Source organism: Amblyomma americanum, chromosome 7 (assembly GCF_052857255.1).
Source record: "Amblyomma americanum isolate KBUSLIRL-KWMA chromosome 7, ASM5285725v1, whole genome shotgun sequence".
NCBI classification, from domain to species: domain Eukaryota; kingdom Metazoa; phylum Arthropoda; class Arachnida; order Ixodida; family Ixodidae; genus Amblyomma; species Amblyomma americanum.
Genome location: NC_135503.1, coordinates 35,568,039 through 35,591,592, shown reverse-complemented (window position 1 = coordinate 35,591,592; position 23,554 = coordinate 35,568,039). Strand labels below are relative to the sequence as shown.

Here is a 23,554-nt window from a genome sequence, read left to right as displayed (position 1 = left end):
GCTCAGCACTCTTGGTGCCAGCCAATGCCCCCCTTGTTGATCCAAACATTTCCACCACTGCCTCAGTAGGCGCACATAATGCCAACCTTATTTGTTGACCGGGAGTAACCTCAGGCTTACTGAGACTGTACCAGTCCAGACCAAACTTCAAGTTGTACTAAAGAGGAATACCATAATTACCTGGATGTCACACGACCATGAGCTTAGCATAAGAGTTCCTTTAGCTAGTGCAAAAAAAAAAAAAAATTTTCTGGATTACTCAATAATATTAATTCAACTGTAGTGCAAGGGGTGGATTTCCACTTCTATTATAGGGTAAAAAAAAAAAAACTTCCATTAAATTTGAGTAAATACAGTACATATATGAACCTCGCAAGGAAAAAGAATAGCTGCAACTTGTCACCCAATGTTAGCCAAATTAAACCCATAGTTAAACAAGAACAAAAATGTGGGAAGCTAATGCAAGTGTGCCCACAACAGCCCTTGGAACAAGTCAACACCACAGACAACTGCAGCCACAACTAAAATGAAGTAATTATGAAGGGTCAACATTTTTTTTGTCAAGTTCTCACCAAGCAAAAGCATTTGTGCAGGCTAATGGTTTTACACAGAGGAACACAAACAGGCTTAACCTAGAATAACTGTAGTCCCAGACAATGTTTTCTGCATAGTAATCTCACCACAAGCAACACTGGGCATTAAACTCCTCGCAACTTCACACATTTCATGCCCAGCTTTCACGCAAACATTGCCGTCTTTTCAAGCTTGAAAAGGTGCACACCACAAGACATCAGCTACTGCTGATGAATGTGATATTAAAAAAAAAGTTTCAAATGCACACTTTTTAAGTCACCTTTTTGTCAGCTACGCTGCCTAATTTCTTAAAACCATCCATAAAAACAAGCCCTTACACATGCGAACAGCTAAACTATACTGCTGAGTAACCGATTTTTAAAAGACCTTTAATGCGAGCTTTAAGCCACAAACTTTTCATAAAGAAAGTTATGAGGGCAGCAAAATGGCATTTTTGTATAAGGCAAGAAGAGCATTAATGCTAATAAAGCAGCTACCATACAAATTATTAAAAATCTACCAGCCTCTTAACTACAACACTAAGAGCACTTGTTCACACTGCAAATTTGAAGCCTTTCACACTTCTTTCGCCTGCCATATTTATGAAGGCTCTGAACTTCTGAACCCCATATGGAAGTTATGATTTTGCGTGCAATATAGATAAAAAAAACTGATTGCACACATGAGGAGTAATAGAACAACTACTATACTATATTTAGGATAGACAGCAAGGCTCCATGACAAATATCTGCATCATTATCACAAAAGTGGCCATGTAAAAAGTGAGTCACTTTGCATGCACCCAGGCAGCCTTGCTTTGTAGTCACTACACTTATCTACCCGCAAAACATGTTATCATTTCCGCATTACCTCATTTTTTTTACGATTCTACACAGCTATCATGCGGCAATACGAGGCTACCCATCCGAGCGTAGGATACAACTCGCTGTTTTACACAAACATTGTCAACATGCTGCTCACTACAGCAACTCTCAGCTGTGGAGTGCCGTCCATCCAAATCATGGTGCCAACCTTACCATAGGGTGCCGCAATTCAGTGCCAGGCCACTGGCCTTTTTCCTGATGCTCCTTGCATGCTCAGTTCTAGTTTTCATTAAGCTGAATTGGCAGACTCCAATGACGAGTATCTCGAAAAATACACCAGTTACAAAAACTTTTAAAATGAGGCAGCTTTAAGAAGTCAGTGATTGGTTTAAAATCTGCAGCACAAATAGGTGCCCCAAAAAAGTAGAACTAAAGACAACTTCATTAACTAATGAACCATAAGGTGCACACTTAGCAGCAAGTAAGGCACACTTTGGTAACTAACTCTTCTGCAAATAAGCTATCTGCGCTGGTTGCATAACTTCTGCCGTAAAAATATTAGGAAGTCTTATCTCATCAGTTTTCAAGAAGCTCTTTTCACAGAATCACGCACAAAAGACAAGACAAAAGTGGAGGCTCACCAGTGGCATCCGACAATGAGCGCTGGTGGGTCTTTTTTGAAGACACCGTTAGAAGCGAAGAATTCTGCTGGACGGTAACGCGTGGCCTTGAAAAGAAATGCAGAAGATGCATTACTAGGAGAGGCACATGGTCATACGCATGATCAGCTAGTCAAGCATGCAAGCAAGAAATTGGTCCAAATGGCAATTAAACACTGAGCACAGAATGCGGAAATTTGGTACCCCTCACAATGCAGCGTTATGCTTTACCAACTAGAGAGTAGAAAGAGACCTCGGTCCCTCACCGGAAGTCTTCGGAGAGTATAAGGTGCTTGAGCTGGGCCCCCTGCGAACGTTTCCGAGGTGGCGCATTGGGGTCTGAGCAAAAGGCAGAGAGCAGCCAGACAAGCTGCAACGAGAAGTCCGTGTCTTTGCTGCACCTGTGAGTGAGACACGGCACGAGAATGAGACACAAAGTCCACGCACTCCCCAGTAGGTCTCTACAGGCCTGCTTTCCCTTTGCAGTGCGAGCGAAGAAAAGGAAAAAGATGCTTTGCACAACACACTAAGCATGTTTCACTATGCTTCCACTCATCTACATTTTATGACAAGCATTGAAGCTATAAAGATTATTCACACAAGATCTTCAGCTGTTGCTGCTCCAGCTGCAAAATAGAGCTGAGAAAGCAGAGGACTTGAGCAGTCTGCAATATTTCATTACATTCCAAAAACAAATAGCTGGGTATGACTAAAGGATCAAGTAAAGATAACATGCAATGGTAAACAGCACTGACAGAATCAAGATGCTTTCAAGGCGATGTCTTCAGGGCAGTGCGACATCGCACTGCCCTGAAAACATTGCCATGTCTTCTTATTAAACTACCAAAAATGCGGCCAAGCCATCAGAAATCAAAAGCTTATGTTGCAAGCCAAGTACTTCCCCAACAGTGGTTTCCAGTGCACAAACTAACACGCACAATAATAAAACTATTATTGAGTCCAAACAGCTCATAAAACTGTGTGCTGTGTTTTATGACGCATGAGCAACCAAAGTTATCATCTGTGAAATGCAAGGCTGAATATGTGTGCTTTGGGCGCAGTTTTCTTTTTTTTAAACGTGAAAGCTTGTTAAAGGACTATAGACACTAAACTTAAGTTGCGAAATTCCTCCTTTCAAATGATGACTTAGACATTGGAATACATGGATCACCACGTGGTATACGCCTACGACCACTAAATAATTTATAACTGAATTTCTTCTGGACACTGTTTCAGTTTCATGGCTCTGAAGTGTAGTTTGTGTTTAGGTCACGTGAGGCACGAAAAAAAAAAAAGACTGCAATATAATCGGTGAAGCGTAGCTTTAATTCACTACAACACTGAAGCCAGACGGCTTCAAGAGCTGGAATGACGATGTATCAGCAGTTACATTGCCTTTTTTTTTTTTCGTGCCTCAAGTGATGCACCAACTTGTACACATTATAGCCATCGTTTAGTTCATGAAACCGAAACAGCAGCAAGAAGAAATTAAATTCTGAATTATTTAGCAGTCATAGGCAAATACACGGGTGCTCCATGTACACTAATGTCTAATGCATTATTAGAAAGAAGCCACGCAAGCAAAAATTTAGTGTCTATGCTCCTTTAACAACGTGGCAGACTTGTAGACAAGCCAGGGTCGCCAAAAGCAGACAGCCATAAGCCGACTGGATTTGGCCTAACTATTCAAATCGACCATCATTTTTTTCGCTTTCCGACAAATGGCAGCACAAGTACTAAATGACCGTTTTGGTACCATTAAAGGGTTAAGAAGCTTTGCTTCTTTTAAAAATATAAACGCACAGAAAATATCAAACAGTGCATTTCCTCCTACATACTTCATAAAATTATGAGAATCGTTTTTTCTTGATTTCTAGAGTTTTGTGCACGAAGATGTCTATGGTGACCACTTCTCCACATAGTTGCACTGTAGGTTTCTCTCTGTTTTGCAAGAATAAAAGTATGAGTAAGGTATCTGCACCCATTGCAAAGATGACATCAATCACTTCGACAGAACGTTCTTGGTGTGTACATGACTACTATTTTCCTATGATAGGCTTTAACAGGTGTTCACAAAACTCATCAGTTCCGAAAAGTTAACTCTCTCCCCTGCAATTTAGGCTAAGCATGCTACAAGGAATTCCTTACCTCTGGACTAGGTAGGGTCGCAAGGAGTCTGCAATGTCGCTGTGGTGCACGTACATACTGACAATTTGGGGCAGGTAGAAATCGACGTCAGCATCACTGAAGCTGAACATCCTGTTACCTAGGAAAGAAAGCGACAGGAAAAAGTTATCACAGAGGACAGATAGCTGCTGCACAGCACTTGACAGATTTGGAACACATCACAGCACACCATCCAGAACTAATACTGCGGCCACAATCACAGAACCGCTGTGTTCAAGACTGTAAGAAGGAAGCATTATTAAAGGGAAGCCAGTCTTTATGACCACGAATGCACCCAAAGAGACTACACGCATTCATATAACAGCATGCAACACACATAGCTACAGCTCAAATCACTTCTTTAAGGGGCACTACAAACACCAACTACAAACACTCCTGCTTGAAGAGGTGACCGAGTTGCTGAGAAAATCAAATTTAAATCCCTCACTGCAGGACAAGAACGTGCCAGCAAAGCTTACCCAGATATGCGAGCACACCAGGCTCTTTTGAACGGAACAGGTAGTCTATGGCAAGCGGCATATCAAATAGCGTGGACTCAAACAGCCGTAGCAGCAGGTCTTTTGGCACCAACCGCTCGGCAGCAGGTGTTTGCGCCGTCTCCTGCACGTTGGGAAACCTGTCTCAGAATGGCACTGGAGGACTGGTAGAAGTGCTCGCACAAGACTTTCAATACAGATCTTTTACCCCTGCAACTTTGCAATCTGAGGCAAACATTCCAGAAAGGCTACAACTATTCCCAATTCCAGCCTGGATCACATGTTTACTGACAGCACACTCGCAAGAGTAGCCACTCTGACCATAATGTTTTGCATGGCTCAGGGCCACAACGGCAACACTGTCTTTAGGCAGTCGAGGGTTAGGGAGTGTCAGTGGAGTCTACATCTGGACCAGTTGGTACATCCTTCAGAAGAAAACCAGTTAAACAGATGACGGACAAGAAGAAGAAGGTCCTTCATCTGTTCCTGGTAAGATTAAGAAGGGGTATATCAATGTTTCGTCCATTGAAAACAAGAGTGCCATTGGACGACCACCATTTAAGTAAACTGAATGATGGTTACGCACACATAGGACAGTGTCAAAGGCACTAATAAGTTTCCGCTATCACCATCATCAGCCTGACTACGCCCACTGCACGGCAAAGGCCTCTCCCATGTCTCTACAATTAACCCTGTCCTTTGCCAGCTGCGACTTAATCTCACCCGCCCACCTAACTTTCTGCCGCCCTCTGCTACGCTTACCTTCTCTTGGCCCCTTGCTGCTGGCCCCTTGCCCCCTTCCCTTGCCTTCGCATTACATGCAACATGCCAGTGACATTTAACTTAGATGCCCACAAATATCCACCAAGGATCAGTACATGTTCAAAATAATATATTTATTAAATCTATTTCATTTACTTCATATTAATAAAAATGTTAGGAGTTTTTTAAAGTAATACATTTTCCTGTAATTGAAAAATGTAACACTCATGCCTTGCTAATACAGACATTGTGAATATATAGACATAACCATTCAGAATTAAAAACAGAGCAAAACAGAGCAAAATATTAAGAAAAACGTTGCAATCAAAATCTTTTGCACATAGCTATGTGCAGTGAACTTGATATAAGACACATGCTTCTCACTTTCAAGTACATCATCGTGGTTGTCTTCACAAAATTTCAGTGTAATCTAAACCATTTGCTAGCCATGACATTCATGATAGAGGCTTCGCGCTGATCTCTTGAATAAGAAACTGCTCGTTAGATTGGCATGTGACCCCATATATATTTTCTGTTGCATTCACGGGATTCGCTGCAGGCTGCACTAACTAGGCATCTTTAATAGCATAGAGCTATTGTTCAGCAATATTTCTTTGGTTGACTGCGCCAGCTTGTTTGAGGCATTCTTGAGTGCCTTGAAAGGCATGAGTGTGACTATCTACTGCTTTCACTGGCCTGAGACAGCCTGTCAAACATAAACTCTTGCCTGCTAAGCGACAGCGATAATGGACCTAAGAAAACATCTTTTTCGGCAATGTGGAATGCTTCCCAGATTTCCCCCAAGTCTTCCTGGCATTTGCCACGTGCCAAAACTTGTCTCAGCACGGATGCAGATTTTCACCTTGTGCAGTGATCTCCTAGGCCTTCTGAGGTGCTCATCTATTGTGCATGACTGTACTACTTGCACACATGTTCCTAAGCCATATTAACAAGCCTTACTCCAGTCCTACGAAGCACGCTGGGCACTGACACATTGTGAGCGACCTCACAGTGCTAACAGTGGGCAATTTCTGATATACATGACATACATATTTCAGTACACATCCAAACTATTAAGGCTGAGAGCAAATTTAATTTGAACCCATTACCTTGCTGCTTAGATTTGCTGAAATCGTTGCTGCCACCTGCATTTGGAGTTTCCTCGCTCCGCACCTGTGCCAAGTTCTGTTCCTTTTCATTACCGCCATGCCTCAAACCTAAGCACCATCAATTTCCTGAGTCACTTGCATTATCCTTCCTTCTCGCCATGTGCTCATTTTAGAAAGGTTACATAGGTGACCGTTTATTTATTTTTCAGTGGCTTAATTTCTTTTGTGCACACTTCATTTAGTGTCCATTTACTAAAGAGAGAGTTTCTATGTGAACAAGGCATAAATTCACTGAAAAAGTCGTGTCAACAGAAGAACTGTCTACAATTCCAGTCATCCACATTAACGAGGCACGATTGTGTATGCCGCTGCAAACAATATACAGGGCACTTATTTATGCAGTGTGTCAGTGTGCTCTTTACTCATATCTGCGTGCTACTAAGGACCAATGCAATGCGAACTGGACAATTCAAATGTGAACAGGATGAGAGATAAAGCCTAGAGAGATTAAATACTTGCATGTATCACTTCAAAAGGGCAAAAGACAGCTCATCAGAAGTGATAACAAATCCCATTTTGCTATATTTAATAGTATCAGGTCTTTTCTTTCTTGTTTGAATCTTTCCTGTTCGCATTTAATTTGTCTTTACAGTACTTGCCTTTGTACCTATTTTGTCTTTCTGTTCTATTTTTTTGCTTCTGTAACACAAGTTAATATCATGCACGTAATGCACAGGAAAACCATTACTGACAACATTCTGATGTCACACCAGCGACACAGCACTACTACACAAAGGAGCAGTTGTACATCCACAATGATATAAGCATAGTTTTGCATAACTGATTGTACAACCTAAGAGAAATTGAGGTTAACATGTCCTCCTGTAGTGCACTCTCCAAACTCCACCAATTCACTAGTACCCACATACTCGACATGGAAAATATTTGGACGGGCATGCTAGGCCCACAAAAACTATCCAAAGCTTTTAGGAGGTACCTTGTATCACTGAAAATTGGTTTGGCGCAGTATATATCCCACATCTTGGTGGACACCTCAACCGCACCGTAAGGGAAGGGATAAAGAAGGGAGTGAGAGAAGAAAGGAAGAAAAAGGTGCCATAGTGGAGGGCTCCGGAATAACTCGACCCCCTGGGGATCTTTAACATGCGCACAGCACACGAGCACCTTTTGCTTTAGCCTCTATCGAAACGCGGCCGCATTTCTTCTTGACGCCATTTGGTTTGAAATTCTGCTCGAATCCCCACACAACTGCGTGAAGGCGACCCTCGGAAGACTCACCTCAAGGGGAGACACAGGCGAGTGGACCTCATCTATCACTCCTGGCACAGGTGGCCGCAGCACCAACTGGCACGGAGGAGCGGGAACAGCCATTTCCACTATCACGCGAGAAGTCCGATCACCATCGTCCGAGTTGAAGATGCCACTGTCATCGGATGCCAGGCTCCGCCGGTCAGCCGTGTCACCACCGCTGTGGTGTGCGGCCGAAGGGTTCAGCACACGCATAGCAGAGTCCAGGCTCAGATTTCGCTGGTGCTGCTGGTGAGTAGGTTTCCGTGGCATGATGGCAGTTGCAGATGAAGGCGGCGTGACAGCGCGTGCCATGCCGGGCAGGGGACCACCATGACCGAGCAGGTCTAGGCTCGAGTGACGTGCATGATGGGGCATGGCGCTGGGTGGCGGTGGCAGAGCTGGCTTGGTGTGCACCAGGACAGGCGAAGGAATGGGGCACGAGGCACAGCATGTGACCACTTCCTCACTCTCCATGCTCTCCACTCATCTGCAGGAGTTGGGCAAAAAGTTAAGCTAGAGTGACATTCACCTCGGCAGCAAAGCAAAACACAGGACCGTGATTGCGACAGGCAGCGTCACCTGTCTCTCTCCCATCACCCTACCTTCCGCCTGTTTGCCATGATAAGGTCAGGTCTTGAAACAATAGTTTCTAGCCTTTAGCTTGTATTTTGCAATGGTAATCCAAAAGAAGCAAGGCCTGGAAAAAAAATACACTGCAATCTGCCATCCTCTCCTCCAGAATTTCAAGTTGCCCTCCATGGCGAGAAAATAAAAACTGCTCTAAAAAAAAACAAAAGTGACAAAACCGTTTTTGAGCTGCTATTGAACAAGAACTTGACTGTTCCACTGAAAAGTGATGTACAGCCAATATCAATTGCAAATTAAGTTATACAAAAGGGGAACGCAGACTAATGAAAGGTAGCTGTAATCTTTTGAGCACGCATACTCTTCTTAGAGTTTCACTATAAACAATTTTTGAGGTGCCACTAGACACTAATCTGACTATACCATTGAAAACTGATGCACAGACAATGTTAGTCACAAACTAAGCTTTATGAAAGGGGACTACAAGCCATTGAAAGATTGTCAGAATCCTTTGAGCATGCATACCTTCCTTGCATTTCACTATAAATGGTACCAAGTTCAGCCTCATAATTAAGGTGGATTAGCTGAAAACATTTCACGCAGGGCATCAATGGCAGTGGTAAGTGCAGCATGCACAATCAACCCATATAAGGGGCAGTACAATATGCAAAGGACATTGAACTCTGAAGAAAAATTACAGGTTTCTTCAACTTCCATTTAAGATCAAGTATGCTTGCAAAGTAATACCAGTGACCATAGCAATAAGGGACATTGGTCTGTGCTACATAGCATGAAAGAGAACAAGATATGCAAAAAAGCAGCAGATAGCTCTGAAAAGTTCAGCACATTGTCATACACACATGTGAACAAGTTCTTATGCCCTCACATTACACTGGCAATGCAAAACAAACAAACAAACAAATGATGTATTTAACTGTATACTTCTCTATTGCTTTATCTGATTTTTTTTTGCACTGTCACTTCGATGTACAACTTAATACGCATAGCGCGCCAGCACCTTGGTCAACTGCAAACGCAAGGCAGGTGAGAAATTGGGGGATATGCTCCAACAACTACGAATTTGTCTATCATTTCGGTTGCTGTATATCACTAAAGTATAATTTCTGCTACTCTCCAAAAGGAGGGAAAGCTACCGGTGCACTCTTAAAAGAGACAAATGCAAAGACACGTCAGAGACAAAGCTAGTCCACTATTTCATTGTCATATCTATTTGCACAGTATGGACTTATCAAGATATGTCCCCTCTGGACAGAAATAGCACAAAGCGATATGCAGTGAGAATTCTCAAAGTCAAAGCTTCAGCAGAGTGCAACTTTTTGGCTACTGAAGGTCAAACTCAGACATCGAAGAGAAAGGACAAGCTATCCAAGCAGGAAGGTAAGGAAATAGATACAGTTATCAGGATCCCACAAGAGGCTTGGAGAGCAAAGTGATCAGAAACGAGCCACACCGAGCACTTGTGCCTTTATCTAGTTCGCCAGAAAAAAAGTGTTCCTTTGCTCTTTCCCAGCACCGGCTGTGTGACCGCAGGGCATATATCAAACCTGTGACGGCTGTGCTGTTTTGGCCACTTCAGTTGCCAACTCGCAACCTTCAGACGTCACAGTTCACTGGCCTCTCGAGGCAGTGGCATTACAACACGGGTCCTCGTTACTCCCCGTTGCGCTCCGGTTTATTTATTCGCAACCCCGTGCATTCCAGAGTCAGTGGATTTATTTACCTAGCGCACACACGCCGCGCCTATCCACCCCCCTCCCCTTTCCATGCTACTTATGACGCAAGGCGATAGGCGGAGTTATAAACAAAATCACTACGGCAGGCCGCCCTCTCAGTTCTCTCGGACAAGAAGCGAAGAGGAAAAACAGCCAAGGAGCCGTGAGTAATGCACGATAAAACAAACACAACCGGGAATCTCGATGCCGGACCCGCCAGCCATAGATTTCAAGGGCGTTTCTGGCCGCGACAGCTGCCCCGACAATCCGTCCCCCCGCTGACATGCGGCATTCGCTTTCCTCATTGGATTTGCTGCTTTTCTGCTGAATTCTTTCGGAGTAGGGAGCGCAGCTACGACCGCTGCGCACGAGCTAGCAATCGCAAGCGGGTGTTAGGAGCAGAATACTGCACGCATACGACAAGTTGCAGAGGAATGGAAGCAGTACAAACGGCTGCAGTCTCTATAAAACGGTGACCCAATTTTAATTGAACATTGTATGGAGCAAGGGAAGTGTAAAATGGCTTCAAATACGAAAGAATGCAGAAGGATACATAGGTCAGTGTCTGCCCAGTTGCAACGTTACACTTCAATAAGCGCCGACACTTTTATGCCCCCTCACCGCGGGTACTGCGAGGATGAGTTTAACCCGGCCGTACTCGCGGAAATAAGGCTTAAGGCGCTCGCCCACGGTGAAGCGCTCCAGTGGCACAGAATGCAGAAGTAAAGCCCGTACGGGGAACGGATACAAACAAACTGCGATATACAAAACAGGACGTGAACTGCTCTTCGCGCACGAACTTCCTCAGCAGTTCATATCATGACGAGCAGGGAGCGGAAATGCGACACTGGGCTGCGCCTACAGTTGTTCAGTTGACATCTGTGCAATGGAGGACAGTGATATCCCACTGATAAAGCACTACTGGCGCAATGAACTGGTTTCGTGGGCACCTCACCTCCGCGTCCATTAAAATGCCGCCGTTCGGGCGAACAGGCAGCTCTCTGCGCACAGAGTTCCTTGCAGGAGCGCCTTACTGGTTGAGTCACCGAGTTTGCAATGCAGCTGTCATAAGCTTTAGGATCACTGCGGCGAGCAGAAACCAAGCCTTAGGAGGCACAGAACCACGCATAGAAAAAAACTTAGGGTCGCCTTTGTTGCCCTTAATTCACTTAGGAAACTGCCCCGGCAGAACTATCCAATTAAAACGTTTAAGAGAGCGAATATAATTACCTCTGCCCGTGTTGCAGACTCCAACGACGCAGACGCCGATTACAAACGCAAGCAGCCAAAATCCACACTTAGTACAGACGATAGAAGACTATAATTCCATTGCCGACGTGCACCCATTCTTCGCACAATGCAGCGAGTTGTCAGTGTTGCACTGTTGACTGCAGGGAAGGGCCAACATGTTTCAGTGGTGACCCGCCCGTCACCGCATATCAAATCGCCATTGCATGACGTCAGGCCCTCTACTCTCGCTCCCGCAGCCGCCGATGGCCGCGGCGCGGAGCCTCGAAACCAGGAGAGCGTCGTCCGCCGCAGCAGCAGACGCTCTTCGGCGTACGCGCACTCTGCTCGCTTTATTTATAAATTATATGGAACAACTGCGCGCTTTTCGGAGTCTGCTACGGCGTTTTGCATGCGAGTCTCGTCTATATCTTGTTAACAGAAACTAGGTCAGTGATTTTTTATCATCGTAACCACTACCTAAAGTTAAATAATTGCCGTTACTACCCGGCGTTGAATTTATACTCGGTATTCGTCAAGAATTCCACACACTTTGCATAGCAGATACCATCGAAGAAATGGATCGAAAATTAGGGTGCTAGTACCTGAGCCTTAAAGAAGGCAAAAAAGTAAAAGAGAAATAGTCGCTGTGATGCGAGTCTTCCGTAGGTGAAAAAGGTTGGGCCTTCGGCAAGGACGGATGGCCGGCCACTGGGAAAATAGACATCCTATTCGTTGCGGCCGATAGCAAAAGCGCATCACTATAATTTTAAGCTTCCGGTTAGTAGAAGCCCGTGCATATTTTCATGCCTGCGCACCATCTTTCTTTGATGTACCTCAGGATAAAATTAAGCTACATTTGCCTATTTTCAGCTCAGAATAGCTTCTGCAATTTACATCTGGGCATTCTGGAAGATGTTTCGGCTTGTTGTCAAGCAGATCATTGCCACCAGCCATACGTACCTCCTGAGAATTCCGTGAGCCATTTTACTGTGTATCTTGACGGAAATAATGAATACGTCACCGAAACAAACGCGCGCCGAAGTTCATTCACCTCAGCGGCGTCAAGCATCAGCGCCAAGTGGTGCTTTTCATTGATTTTGAAATGAACGGCTACTTCGTGGCGTCATCTTAATTGCTATAAAAATATTATCTCTATCTCTCTTTGCCCGTGACTTCACATTGTCGACCTCAAAGATCCTCTCTTCCTGTCCCCTCACCTCTTTCATTTCATTTCTCCATTCTGCCTGCTATCCTTTACTTCCGCTGCCCCAGCTCAGGTGCTTCAGTATCGATGGCAGATGCCGGGGCTAGCAAAAAAAAAATCTTTTCCTTCCTTGTTTATTATTATTTTCAATAAAACCACTTACTACTACTACTACTACTACTACTTACAGGTACACACGAGTCTCGGGATTTAAGACTTGCCATTTACTAATATCGCATTCAATTTTAAAGCCGTCCTGACGTCGTTGAAATCAATGTGCGGCGTCAGTAGCACTAGTCAGTCGTATATTCGCAGTAAGCAGCTATTCGCAGCGAAAACTGAGCGGTTTAAAAACAGTACAAAATGAACTGCTATTCATAACTGTCGTATGAAAGGTTACAAGGTAGCACAGTGGGGTGCTGGCAAGCCGTATCAGAGAACTACGAGGCTGCAAAAACGCAGCTGTAAATATAGAAACAATACCCGTCTTCGTGTCGGTTTGCAGCCGTGCGAGGAATTCACTTCTTTCCTCGCATATGTTGTCCAAAGAAACCAACACACATACATGTACTTCAAACAAATACGTATGTCAGATTGGCGCGGACCGGCGAGAAAGGGTGGCCGAGCGAATTCCGTCGTTACATGAGGCTCGAAGTACATGAGGCTCCTTGCGCAAGGAGCATCTCCGCCCCTAGACGGGTGCGGTATCTGTCGTCTGCTTGACAATAAGCCAGCAGAGACGCAGTCGGCTGCCGGAACGACAAGGGCGATAAGCGCGTGAGGGTGCGTAGGGAGGCAGCGATGTTTCACATGTGACAGGAGGCGTCGCTCAGTGCTGTGACTCACTCGCAGCCACAAGAAGAGGAATGTGCGCATTCTCAGCGTTGAGCGCACATCCATAGCTCGGCGTGTGCGGAGCGAGGAGGCGTATAATCGCACGCCGGTAGTCGTTGCATGCCATCGAGACAGTCTGTTCTTTTTTTTCTTTTTTTGACAGAAGCGCTGCCGTTTCCACATCGTCGTGACTGCAGCGCCTTGTCTCGTAGTCGTAATGAACGGTGAAAATAACGAACTTGCTAAGTGAGTGTATCGTGTTTGCGCGAATCTAAGCAACCCATGCATACCTGCCAGCCCATTGTCTTTTGAGGACCCGAAAAGAATATATATATATATATATATATATATATATATATATATATATATATATATATATATATATATATATATATATATATATATATATATATATATATATATATATATATATATATATATGGAAAGGAAATGAGGGGTTCGTTTGACAAACTTATGAAGGGAGCCAACAGTCACCGAAACCAAGGTGCATAGGGGAATGTTTATTTTTATTATTTTATTTAATTTCGGATGCTGAACGATGGGAGAATAATAATTCAATTAATCGACTGCGTAAAGAAAATTATATATATACGTCTTATTCTGAACAGCAAAAAGAGCTTCAATTCGCGTTATTACGGCACATCACTTTGGTGCGGCTCTGAGTGTAATAAAGTATAGTTCGTCTCGCGAACTGTGCGGAGAAGCAGAAATTAACACGGAGGGCCCATATGGCTTATAAGTTATATAGTAGGCATCCGCATCCGTGCCGAAGCTTACGTCAAGCTGCGCGCAATCGCCGAGGACCTTCCGCAACGCGAATTCCAAACATTTGCAGCGTTTCTAAACCGGTGCCACGATCTGCCTGCCGCATTAGGTTGTCCTTCGCAGGACAGCAACCATGCTTCACGGCACATACGCGCGCCAGGCATCAGCATGTACTACATCACGTGGACTTTCGTCATAGTTTCTGGCTACAGGCACCAGCAGAGTACGCTATGGAAGTAAGCCTAACAGGGGATACTCTAGCGTCCTGCCTGTCTCAAGAGCGTCAAGATATATGTGAGACAGAGTGGGACGCATGCACCGCTCTGGGACGGCTGCGAATTTTGACACCGCGCATAAGTAGCCCGTTCTCCGCGGCAGCCGAGGGCACAAATGCACGCAATTAAATCAACTTTTCGCTCCGCTACACGCGGCGCGGCCTGTGTCAAGACGGCGCACCATTGGCAAGCGCGGCGGGAGGCATAAACGCGCTCCAAGGCCAACAGCAGAAAGCCGCCCAGCAAAGAACAAAAGACAAAAATGAGTGCTCCCCCCCCCCCTCCCCCCGCAACTTTCTTTGCCGCGGTACGCCCTTGAGTGAGGCGCGCAGCGGTTGATATTAGATGCGAACGGGGAGGAAGGGGTGAGGAGAGGAATGAACGCAACAATGCGAACCTCCTCTCATCCCGCTGCGACAACATCCGGCCGAGAGGAGGCGACCTGCTCTCAACGCGTCGCGTGGGACGCCGGCCCGAAGGCAGCGAAACGGCCGTTCGTTTTTGTTGCTGTTGCGCATAGGCATGCATAGGCTTCGCCCCACGTGTCGCTGGCACACCAGTCGCGATGATCTGTCCATGCTGTGCGAGAAATATCGGCGTTAAGCGATGCGAGCGCTCTCCATGAGCAGAGAACAGGGATTCTCATTCTTACAATAAATAGCTTGCATTCGTTGTGGCTTCCAAAAGTCCAAGGTGTATGAAAGATTTGAGACGTATTAGCGGAGACGTATGCCTGGTTTACGCACGCCTGTGGCACATGCACAGTGACAATGGTTCGCATTCGTTATGTCGACGGGGGAAAAAAAAATTGTTGTAAGCAGTGTTCTTTTTCCCCTCCAGATAGCGCGGTGATCTGTATATCTTCGGATTATGAGCTTTTTGGGAGAGTGTTTGTATGCGATTTGTGGAGGGTTTCTCAACTAATGGTGTGAAATATCTATGAATAGGAGCGATTTATCCTCACGCGTTCATGCGGCCGGTACACACGTAATCCCTGTAGCCGGCAGCCTCGCCTTTGGCGAGGTTTGTAGATGAAGGTGTGCCACGCCGGATGACGATAGGTATGCGTTGGTGTTCAGGGGGGAAAAAAAAGTTTTTTAAAGGGCGGTTCTAGAGTGGGTTGGAGACTGACCTCGTCATAGCCAAAAACAATCCTTAACGAAATCATGAATGCAAGCAAAAAAAAAAACGAAAGAAGAGAGAAAGAGAATCTTCTTGAAAGTGCCCATGGGAACATAATGTTCGAATACATTGCTTTAAAGTTGCATCGCAAACAAGGTTGGTGAGCCATTTAAAGCCGTTCTTATACGTGGCACCTCAACTCATTCGTTGCACATAACATGGTATTCGTATATTCAAAGTCTTCTGCGGTTACCCGCGAAAAAATCTCGGTTCCCCTTCAGCATGATAAAGGAAGCATGCTTATACGCAGTTGTGACTCAGTGGTTAGGACGATTGGCTACTGGGCCGGAGTACCCAGGTTCAATCCCGGCGCCATGGTGGCCGTGTTTAGATGGAGGCGAAGCGCAATGGGCGACAGTGTGCTGTGCGATGTCAGCTCACGTTAACCCCGCCTCCCCCTCCCAGGTGGCCTAAATTAATTCGGAGCCCTCCACTACAGCGTCTCTCATAGCCCATGTGTCGATTTTGCAGCGATAGCTACACTACGCCACCTCTCCGACTCTTCAGCGTGGCACCATTTGAGCTCCGTGGCGGCGCCGTTGGTCACGTGGGTTGATCACGTGGTGCGGTCGTTTGTCACATGGTGCAGAGCAGCAGCTGCTGCCGGCGGCGCTGCGCGCAACAGCTGCAACAAACAGCTGTGCGCATGCGCCGTGTCAAGTGGGACGAAGATGAAGAAGGAACGCCCAGCGAAACGGCGTGGCGAAAGACTGACTTTGCAATTCGACTGAACTAGTTCCACTCGGCCAGCTGTAGCTATCGCGTCACTCCAGGTTTAACCAGAGCTAAACCACAGCCATTTTTTTTTTAATTCTACGCGGGCCGGAGGCGGTGCCTATGCTTAAAAGGGGGAAAATATCACGTGCCATGGAGCCGTACGGCGTTTTGGCAAGTTCGGTTACTCATGCGTATTTCCAGGAGCGGATAGTCTGTAGTTCAAGTAAGCATCAGTTAGACAGCACGAGCCGGTATGCAAAACATGCTAACGTTAGTTAAAAGTCGCATAGTATCGCGCAATATTTACACGCATTACTATAGGGACACTGAAGACGAACAGAGGTTGGTCTGCTTCGATATGTAACCGCATTGTTGCGACAAAGACGCCGCTCTCACTGCAAGCCGAGCTTTTATGAACTGCAAACTCCCCCAAATATTAAGTACAGGTGCTGCCATAACCAGCCGGTTTAACAGTTAAATTACGTGCGTCCACAGTTTATTTCTTGTGCGCATGCGCATATCAGAGGCTAGATTCCACCTCCACTCACTTCCAAACTGTGATCACGGAGTCCTTCTCGATGTAGGCGTCACAAGTTTGAATCGAGTGGCGGGAATTTTTTAAGTGCAGTTTTCTCGATCGCAAACGTGTCTTTTGCTGCCAGGCAAGCATCAACATGCTAAGAAAGAGCCACATAATAGAATTTTACTAAGAACACACATTAGGTGGAGTTGTGATCAGTGTGCCCTCGAACTACTCCGTCGCGGCAGTTTATTCTATTCTCGTCTGCTCTTTATTCTTCACGAGGCCTAACAGATCGATGTTATCAGTGACAGTCGATGCCGGCTATATTGTGTTCTTTCCTGTTTTGTTTATTACGAACGTCGCCGCGAACTGGCAAGACCATGGTTCATTGAAGAGGAGGATTTTCCTTGAAGTCATTGGCTTCAGGGGGAATTCCTCCTCTGCCTTTCTTTTTGGAGGCGGTTCGCAGCACAGTTTTTCTCGAATAACTGCGCTTGCTTAGCAGTTTGTGGGGATTCACCTGAAACGATAAGTTTTCGAGGGAATTCCTCAAGGAGGAGTGGAATTCAAATCAGGGAATATAGTTGCAATAAGATCCACATCATCAGAGCAACCATACTGCAATGCCGCTATCGCAAACTTTCGTAGGTACGAAAAATACCTGGATTAGCACAAATATTTCTTCTTTTTTTTCATTTTCAGTCTAGCTTCCTGTATACAGAGGAAAGCTGTATCCTTTGTAGCCCTACGAATGCGCTCAGGTGAGAGTTGCCTGCTGTTAGCCCCCATTTAAATCACTCTATAGCTCGGCTTCCATAGGGTTTTCATACAATATACGACACAATTAAATTCAATACAATTCCATTAAACCGAATTTATTTACTTATTGTATCTATAGCTCTGCTTTAAAGGGTTTTCGTACTATACGGCATAACTAAATTCAATACAATTTCATTAGAACGGTCTTATTTATTTATTTTCTCTATAGCTCGGCTTTAAAGAGTTTCCACACTGACACAATTTGATTCAATACAATTCCATTCAAACTTTAATTATCGCGTGCTAGGCAATTAATCAACTACAATTTTTATTTATTTATTTTCTCTATAGCTCGGCTCTAAAGAGTTTTCATACTACACGACACAATTTGATTCAATACAATTCCATTCAAACATTAATTAGCGCGTGCTAGACAATTAATCAACTACTATTTTTATTTATTTATTTTCTCTATAGCTCGGCTCTAAAGAGTTTTCATACTACACGACACAATGTGATTCAATACAATTCCATTCAAACTTTAATTATCGCGTGCTAGGCAATTAATCAACTACTATTTTTATTTATTTATTTTCTCTATAGCTCGGCTCTAAAGAGTTTTCATACTACACGACACAATTTGATTCAATACAATTCCATTCAAACATTAATTAGCGCGTGCTAGACAATTAATCAACTACTATTTTTATTTATTTATTTTCTCTATAGCTCGGCTCTAAAGAGTTTTCATACTACACGACACAATTTGATTCAATACAATTCCATTCAAACTTTAATTATCGCGTGCTAGGCAATTAATCAACTACTATTTTTATTTATTTATTTTCTCTATAGCTCGGCTCTAAAGAGTTTTCATACTACACGACACAATTTGATTCAATGCAATTCCATTCAAACATTAATTAGCGCGTGCTAGACAATTAATCAACTACTATTTTTATTTATTTATTTTCTCTATAGCTCGGCTCTAAAGAGTTTTCATACTACACGACACAATTTGATTCAATACAATTCCATTCAAACTTTAATTAGCGCGTGCTAGGCAATTAATCAACTACCATTTTTATTTATTTACTTTCTCTACAGCTCGGCTCTAAAGAGTTTTCATACTATACGACACAATTTTATTCAATACAATTCCATTCAAACATTAATTAGCGCGTGCTAGGCAATTAATCAACTACTATTTGGAAATATGCTTAAGCAAAATATCTCCCCCCATAACCCGTCCTGAAGATCAGTAACTCTTCAGCTTTTATATCGGTTTTACCTGTCCTGCAATTAAATTAAGGACGCCTCCTTCGGCTGCAGTCGTGTCGCTGCAGCCAACTCGGCGGCGTCGCACCGGACTGGCCGGTGAAAATATTGATCACAATTCCTTCGCTGTTCTGCACCGGCGCGCGACCTTCGTGGTCTCCCCTTGAACGGTGGAGGCTCACGCCCACCGGTAATTGGCGCCCCCTTCTCGGAGACAAAAATACCCGACCTCCTCGTCCGTGTACTTATGTGCGGCTTTCGACGCATGAATTCATTATGGCCGCGAGAGCCGTTGTAGTTTATATCCTATCGGCGCGCCACAAGGGGTGAATGTGGTCCACGTTCGCGCACGCGACGACCTCTGGCGGGTGCCGAGAGGAGATTCATTCTGGATTTCGCTCCTCCGCCCACGTGTGGTAAGAATATGACGTCACAAACGGGGGTACGACGGAGAGAGGAAGCTTTAGAGGGTAGCACACGCCCTACTTACGTCATGGGCAACGTCTTTCTTCCTTTTTTTATTTCTTTCTTCGTGTAGGTAAGGTGCGCAGAACACTTGTCATCGAATAACTACACTCCTAAGACGAATTTGTCTACACGGGAATAAAAAGAGACTAAGCTATCGCACTCCTTTTTTATAAAATGGAGTGCACTATAGGAGAGATCACTCCCTTTTTACTCTTGTGTTTAGAGTGTATGCTCGATAGGCTAACGCGTCAGTGATGAAGTTGCGCTGTATTGGTGCCTCTGGAGAATACTGTCAAGGTGAGGCTATGCCTAACACGAATACACGTGAAAGTAAACGGCGCGACAGTCACCACCGTATCTCAGTTGGTAAAGCACTGCACGCGACACACGGACGCCGTGGATCCAGGTTCCACCAGCGGCGTATATGTCTCTTCTACTTTCTATGAAATTATCTTATTATCTAATATACCACATAACTTCCAACTCTTAATTAGAACACCGCCATTAAAAAAAAGCAAGGCGCTTCATTCCGCTATACCTTCCCTGTTTTAAGTGACCGCTCAGATATACGCAGCCCTTAAGCTAGTGACAACACTGACATCCAAGGGATGTCTCTGCGAAATTTGGAAAAGACAGCTGTCTACAACGGTGTTGTTGCTTGGCCGACTGATGACAGTTTTAGGGGTAAAATCTGCATAGCGTCACACGTTGTCACATGTTGAACAACAAGCATATGCAAAACACAGATCAGGGTACAGAAACGTTACAAACCGCAAATCATGCAGCACCAACATAATGAGCATACGTCCACAGAACGAAGAATTTCCAAATCTAAGACCCTCCTTTTGGAGCCCGTGACTCTTCCACGTTAAGCAATATTGTTTCATTCGGGTATGAACCTGTGATGACACAAACAAGAAATGAAAATGAGCGGACCACGTTGCAGATATCTTCTATCAGAAAAAAAATTGGCAGTGGCTTAGCTCGGCTATGCCCGGATATACGTAGCGAAAGCTAAGGCATAGCTCGGTTAGCCCTGGTTAATCTTGATTGCTAGTCCAGGTTAGTCTGCTCTTCCTATGACGTCACGCCGACGTCGCGGCTTCTCTTCTGACGTCACGCCAGATGGCGAGGAGGTGGCGCCGTGGCTGGTCACGTGATTCTTCACGCTGTTGGTCACGTGACCAGTCACGTGGTTGGTCACATGGTGCGGTGCGACCACGGTGGGACTGCGAGCTTCGCGAAACTGCGAGTTGTGGCCAATGCAGCTTTTGCTACAAAAACTTGACTCCATTATGCGAACGTAATGAGACGTGATTCAAGCAAGTGTCCGCAATATCACTCGTACGGGATATCCATCGGATAACGTGTCAGGACATCTATAATAACAATGACTTGTCACGGACATCTCTCGCAAGTTCTCAAAGGTTTTAGGATATTTGGCTATGATTCGGATATCCCTGGGATTTGGTGTTGTCGCTGGGTTTGTTCATATTGCTGCGAAGTTGAAGGCAACTGGACATCTATAATAACAATGACTTGTCACGGACATCTCTCGCAAGTTCTCAAAGGTTTTAGGATATTTGGCTATGATTCGGATATCCCTGGGATTTGGTGTTGTCGCTGGGTTTGTTCATATTGCTGCGAAGTTGAAGGCAACGACATCTATAATAACAATGACTTGTCACGGACATCTCTCGCAAGTTCTCAAAGGTTTTAGGATATTTGGCTATGATTCGGATATCCCTGGGATTTGGTGTTGTCGCTGGGTTTGTTCATATTGCTGCGAAGTTGAGGGCAACTGGACATCTATAATAACAATGACTTGTCACGGACATCTCTCGCAAGTTCTCAAAGGTTTTAGGATATTTGGCTATGATTCGGATATCCCTGGGATTTGGTGTTGTCGCTGGGTTTGTTCATATTGCTGCGAAGTTGAAGGCAACTGGACATCTATAATAACAATGACTTGTCATGGACACCTCTCGCAAGTTCTCAAAGGTTTTAGGATATTTGGCTATGATTCGGATATCCCTGGGATTTGGTGTTGTCGCTGGGTTTGTTCATATTGCTGCGAAGTTGAAGGCAACTGAGCAAAGCTGAACAAAATGCGTTAGTAAGAATATCGTAACCAACGCATGCGCTTCGAGATAACTGTGGCGTTTAATATATGCGTATCGCACCCTGACAAAAGAGCCCGGCCCCATGATTTAGCCAACGCTGCGTACGCGGCCTGGCGCGTGTCGATTATCTGCGAGCAAGCGGACAGATAAACACGCAGCAGTCAACTGCGTAGGCATCCTCATGTAGACGATGTCGCAAGCCGACGTTAATATATTGCTGCGCTTGGACACGTGACGCAGATGCCGGCGCATTTTGCGCCACGCAAGGGCGCAATGAGTCGAATTAAGCCCTTCTCATTACGAACGCTCTTAGCCTTGGATCCACTGTATACGGGAACTTGCGAATTGGGTTCGCCTTGAAATCTGCGCCCTTACACTACCCTAAGAACGGAGTTCTTGTTAAAGGAACACCGAGAATAAATTGAAGTTTCCCTTGAAGATCACCGCGTTCTAATGACAAACAGGTTATGCTCTCATTGAAAGCGTGAGCTTTTATAAGCTAGCAAAGGTCACCATCGAGCGTTTCTCTCAAGCAAACTGCAGCGCTTACGCCAAGACAGATTTTTTTTTTTTTCGTGGGAATTCCTGAGGCCTGGAAACCATCCGTCTTCCAGTCGGTGATCTCGGAGTTCCTTTCAGTCTTGGCGTGGCGAGTTTGACTCGAGTACAGGGGAAATAAGTATTCAGTTTTTAAATTCAGTTTTCTCGCCAACAAATGCGCCTTTTTTTTTCGCTCGAACAAACATCAACATAGCCTAAAACAGCCACACAATCGATTTTTACTAATAGAGAAACCTTAATGGAGTTATCCGCGGTCTCTTAAAGTCATAAATTTAATTAAAAAAACAGTATATGCAATTTAACTCAAGGGCGTCATTTATCCTTGTACTAAACTGTACACTGAACGTTTGCGCTTACGGCAAATAGCAGAGGTACGAACATAACGTTCAAGGAAGAGAAGCATGTGCATGTGCATGTGCGCATGCGCGTGTGTACGCGTAGCGTTGTTATATATTTGTCTCTGAAATGTATGCGATTTCGTTCGGAGAGCTGTCGTGACCGGAAACTCAGTTTTCATCACGCGCGTGCCTGCACGAGTCTTGAGAAAAAAATCCACGCTTCATTCTGGCCCCGCAGAGCGCCTGTGATTTTCTAAATGATTCGCAGAATAACTCTATAGAATTATCTTAGGATTTATAAAGTTAAATCTAAGATTATAAGGATATTTCAGAGATTCATTCGGGAATACTTAGCTATTAAGAAAAAAATCTTTTAACTCTGTAGAGGTACACTGCTCAACATTTCATTAAAAATAAACTAAAATGTTTTTTTAAGGACTCAGAGTCCTTCTTGGCTCGCGTTCATCGCGATCTCACCCGTGAACACGAATGTATCAGTTCAGAGTATATATGACCACGATATTACCGTCCCAAACGCATGTTTTCACCGGTGCTTTTGCGCCGGTTTTATACTTTCTGACTATTACAATCATAAATTACTACTCACACTATTCCACGAGAATAATAAAACCCTCCCAACCTTATTGATGATGTCTTAGATGCCGTATTATCAATGAAAATCTTCATTCTCTCCTATGAGAAGTCCCGTCAAGTGTACACTGTTTTCTTTCATATGTTTTTCTGTAGGATTGCCATGGATTTTGCCTGGACTATTTCGTTGCGTTTTTTTTTGCAGTTTATTTTTCAATTATTTTCATTGTTAACCTTTTTGGTTGTTTCACTGTGCGCTGACTCGTGTCATGCTGCCAGCTGTTGTCAAATATGGGGCCAGTCGCCCCGTCAAGCTGCTCTTCGCAGCACCTTTTGGCGGCTGCTCCTTTTCCTTGTACCGAGGGAAAAATAAACTCATTATTATTATTATTATTATTATTATTATTATTATTATTATTATTATTATTATTATTATTATTATTATTATTATTATTATTATTATTAT

At 44.4% G+C, this 23,554-nt stretch overlaps 2 protein-coding genes across 7 annotated transcripts in view; one reads left to right on the top strand and one right to left on the bottom strand.

The window, feature by feature from the left end:
• fwd (phosphatidylinositol 4-kinase beta fwd) overlaps positions 1 to 23,554 on the bottom strand; it is a 69,163-nt gene that overhangs the window by 22,034 nt on the left and 23,575 nt on the right. For 4 of the 6 annotated variants that reach the window (XM_077631803.1, XM_077631806.1, XM_077631804.1 and 1 more), the window contains exons 2-6: positions 7,890 to 8,388; positions 4,702 to 4,843; positions 4,205 to 4,322; positions 2,323 to 2,457; positions 2,039 to 2,124 (exon numbers count right to left, since the gene is read on the bottom strand). In XM_077631803.1, coding sequence (XP_077487929.1) covers positions 2,039 to 2,124; positions 2,323 to 2,457; positions 4,205 to 4,322; positions 4,702 to 4,843; positions 7,890 to 8,375 — 967 coding nt within the window. In that variant the 5' untranslated portion in view covers positions 8,376 to 8,388. Of the gene's footprint in view, positions 1 to 2,038; positions 2,125 to 2,322; positions 2,458 to 4,204; positions 4,323 to 4,701; positions 4,844 to 7,889; positions 8,389 to 11,449; positions 11,691 to 23,554 lie in introns of those variants that run through there. The other 2 variants (XM_077631805.1, XM_077631802.1) reach the window with 2 other exon arrangements.
• LOC144098886 (uncharacterized) overlaps positions 10,282 to 23,554 on the top strand; it is a 64,769-nt gene continuing 51,496 nt past the window's right edge. Inside the window, exon 1 of the mRNA XM_077631814.1 lies at positions 10,282 to 10,382. The gene's annotated coding sequence lies outside the window, so the exon portion shown is untranslated. The remainder of the gene's footprint in view (positions 10,383 to 23,554) is intronic.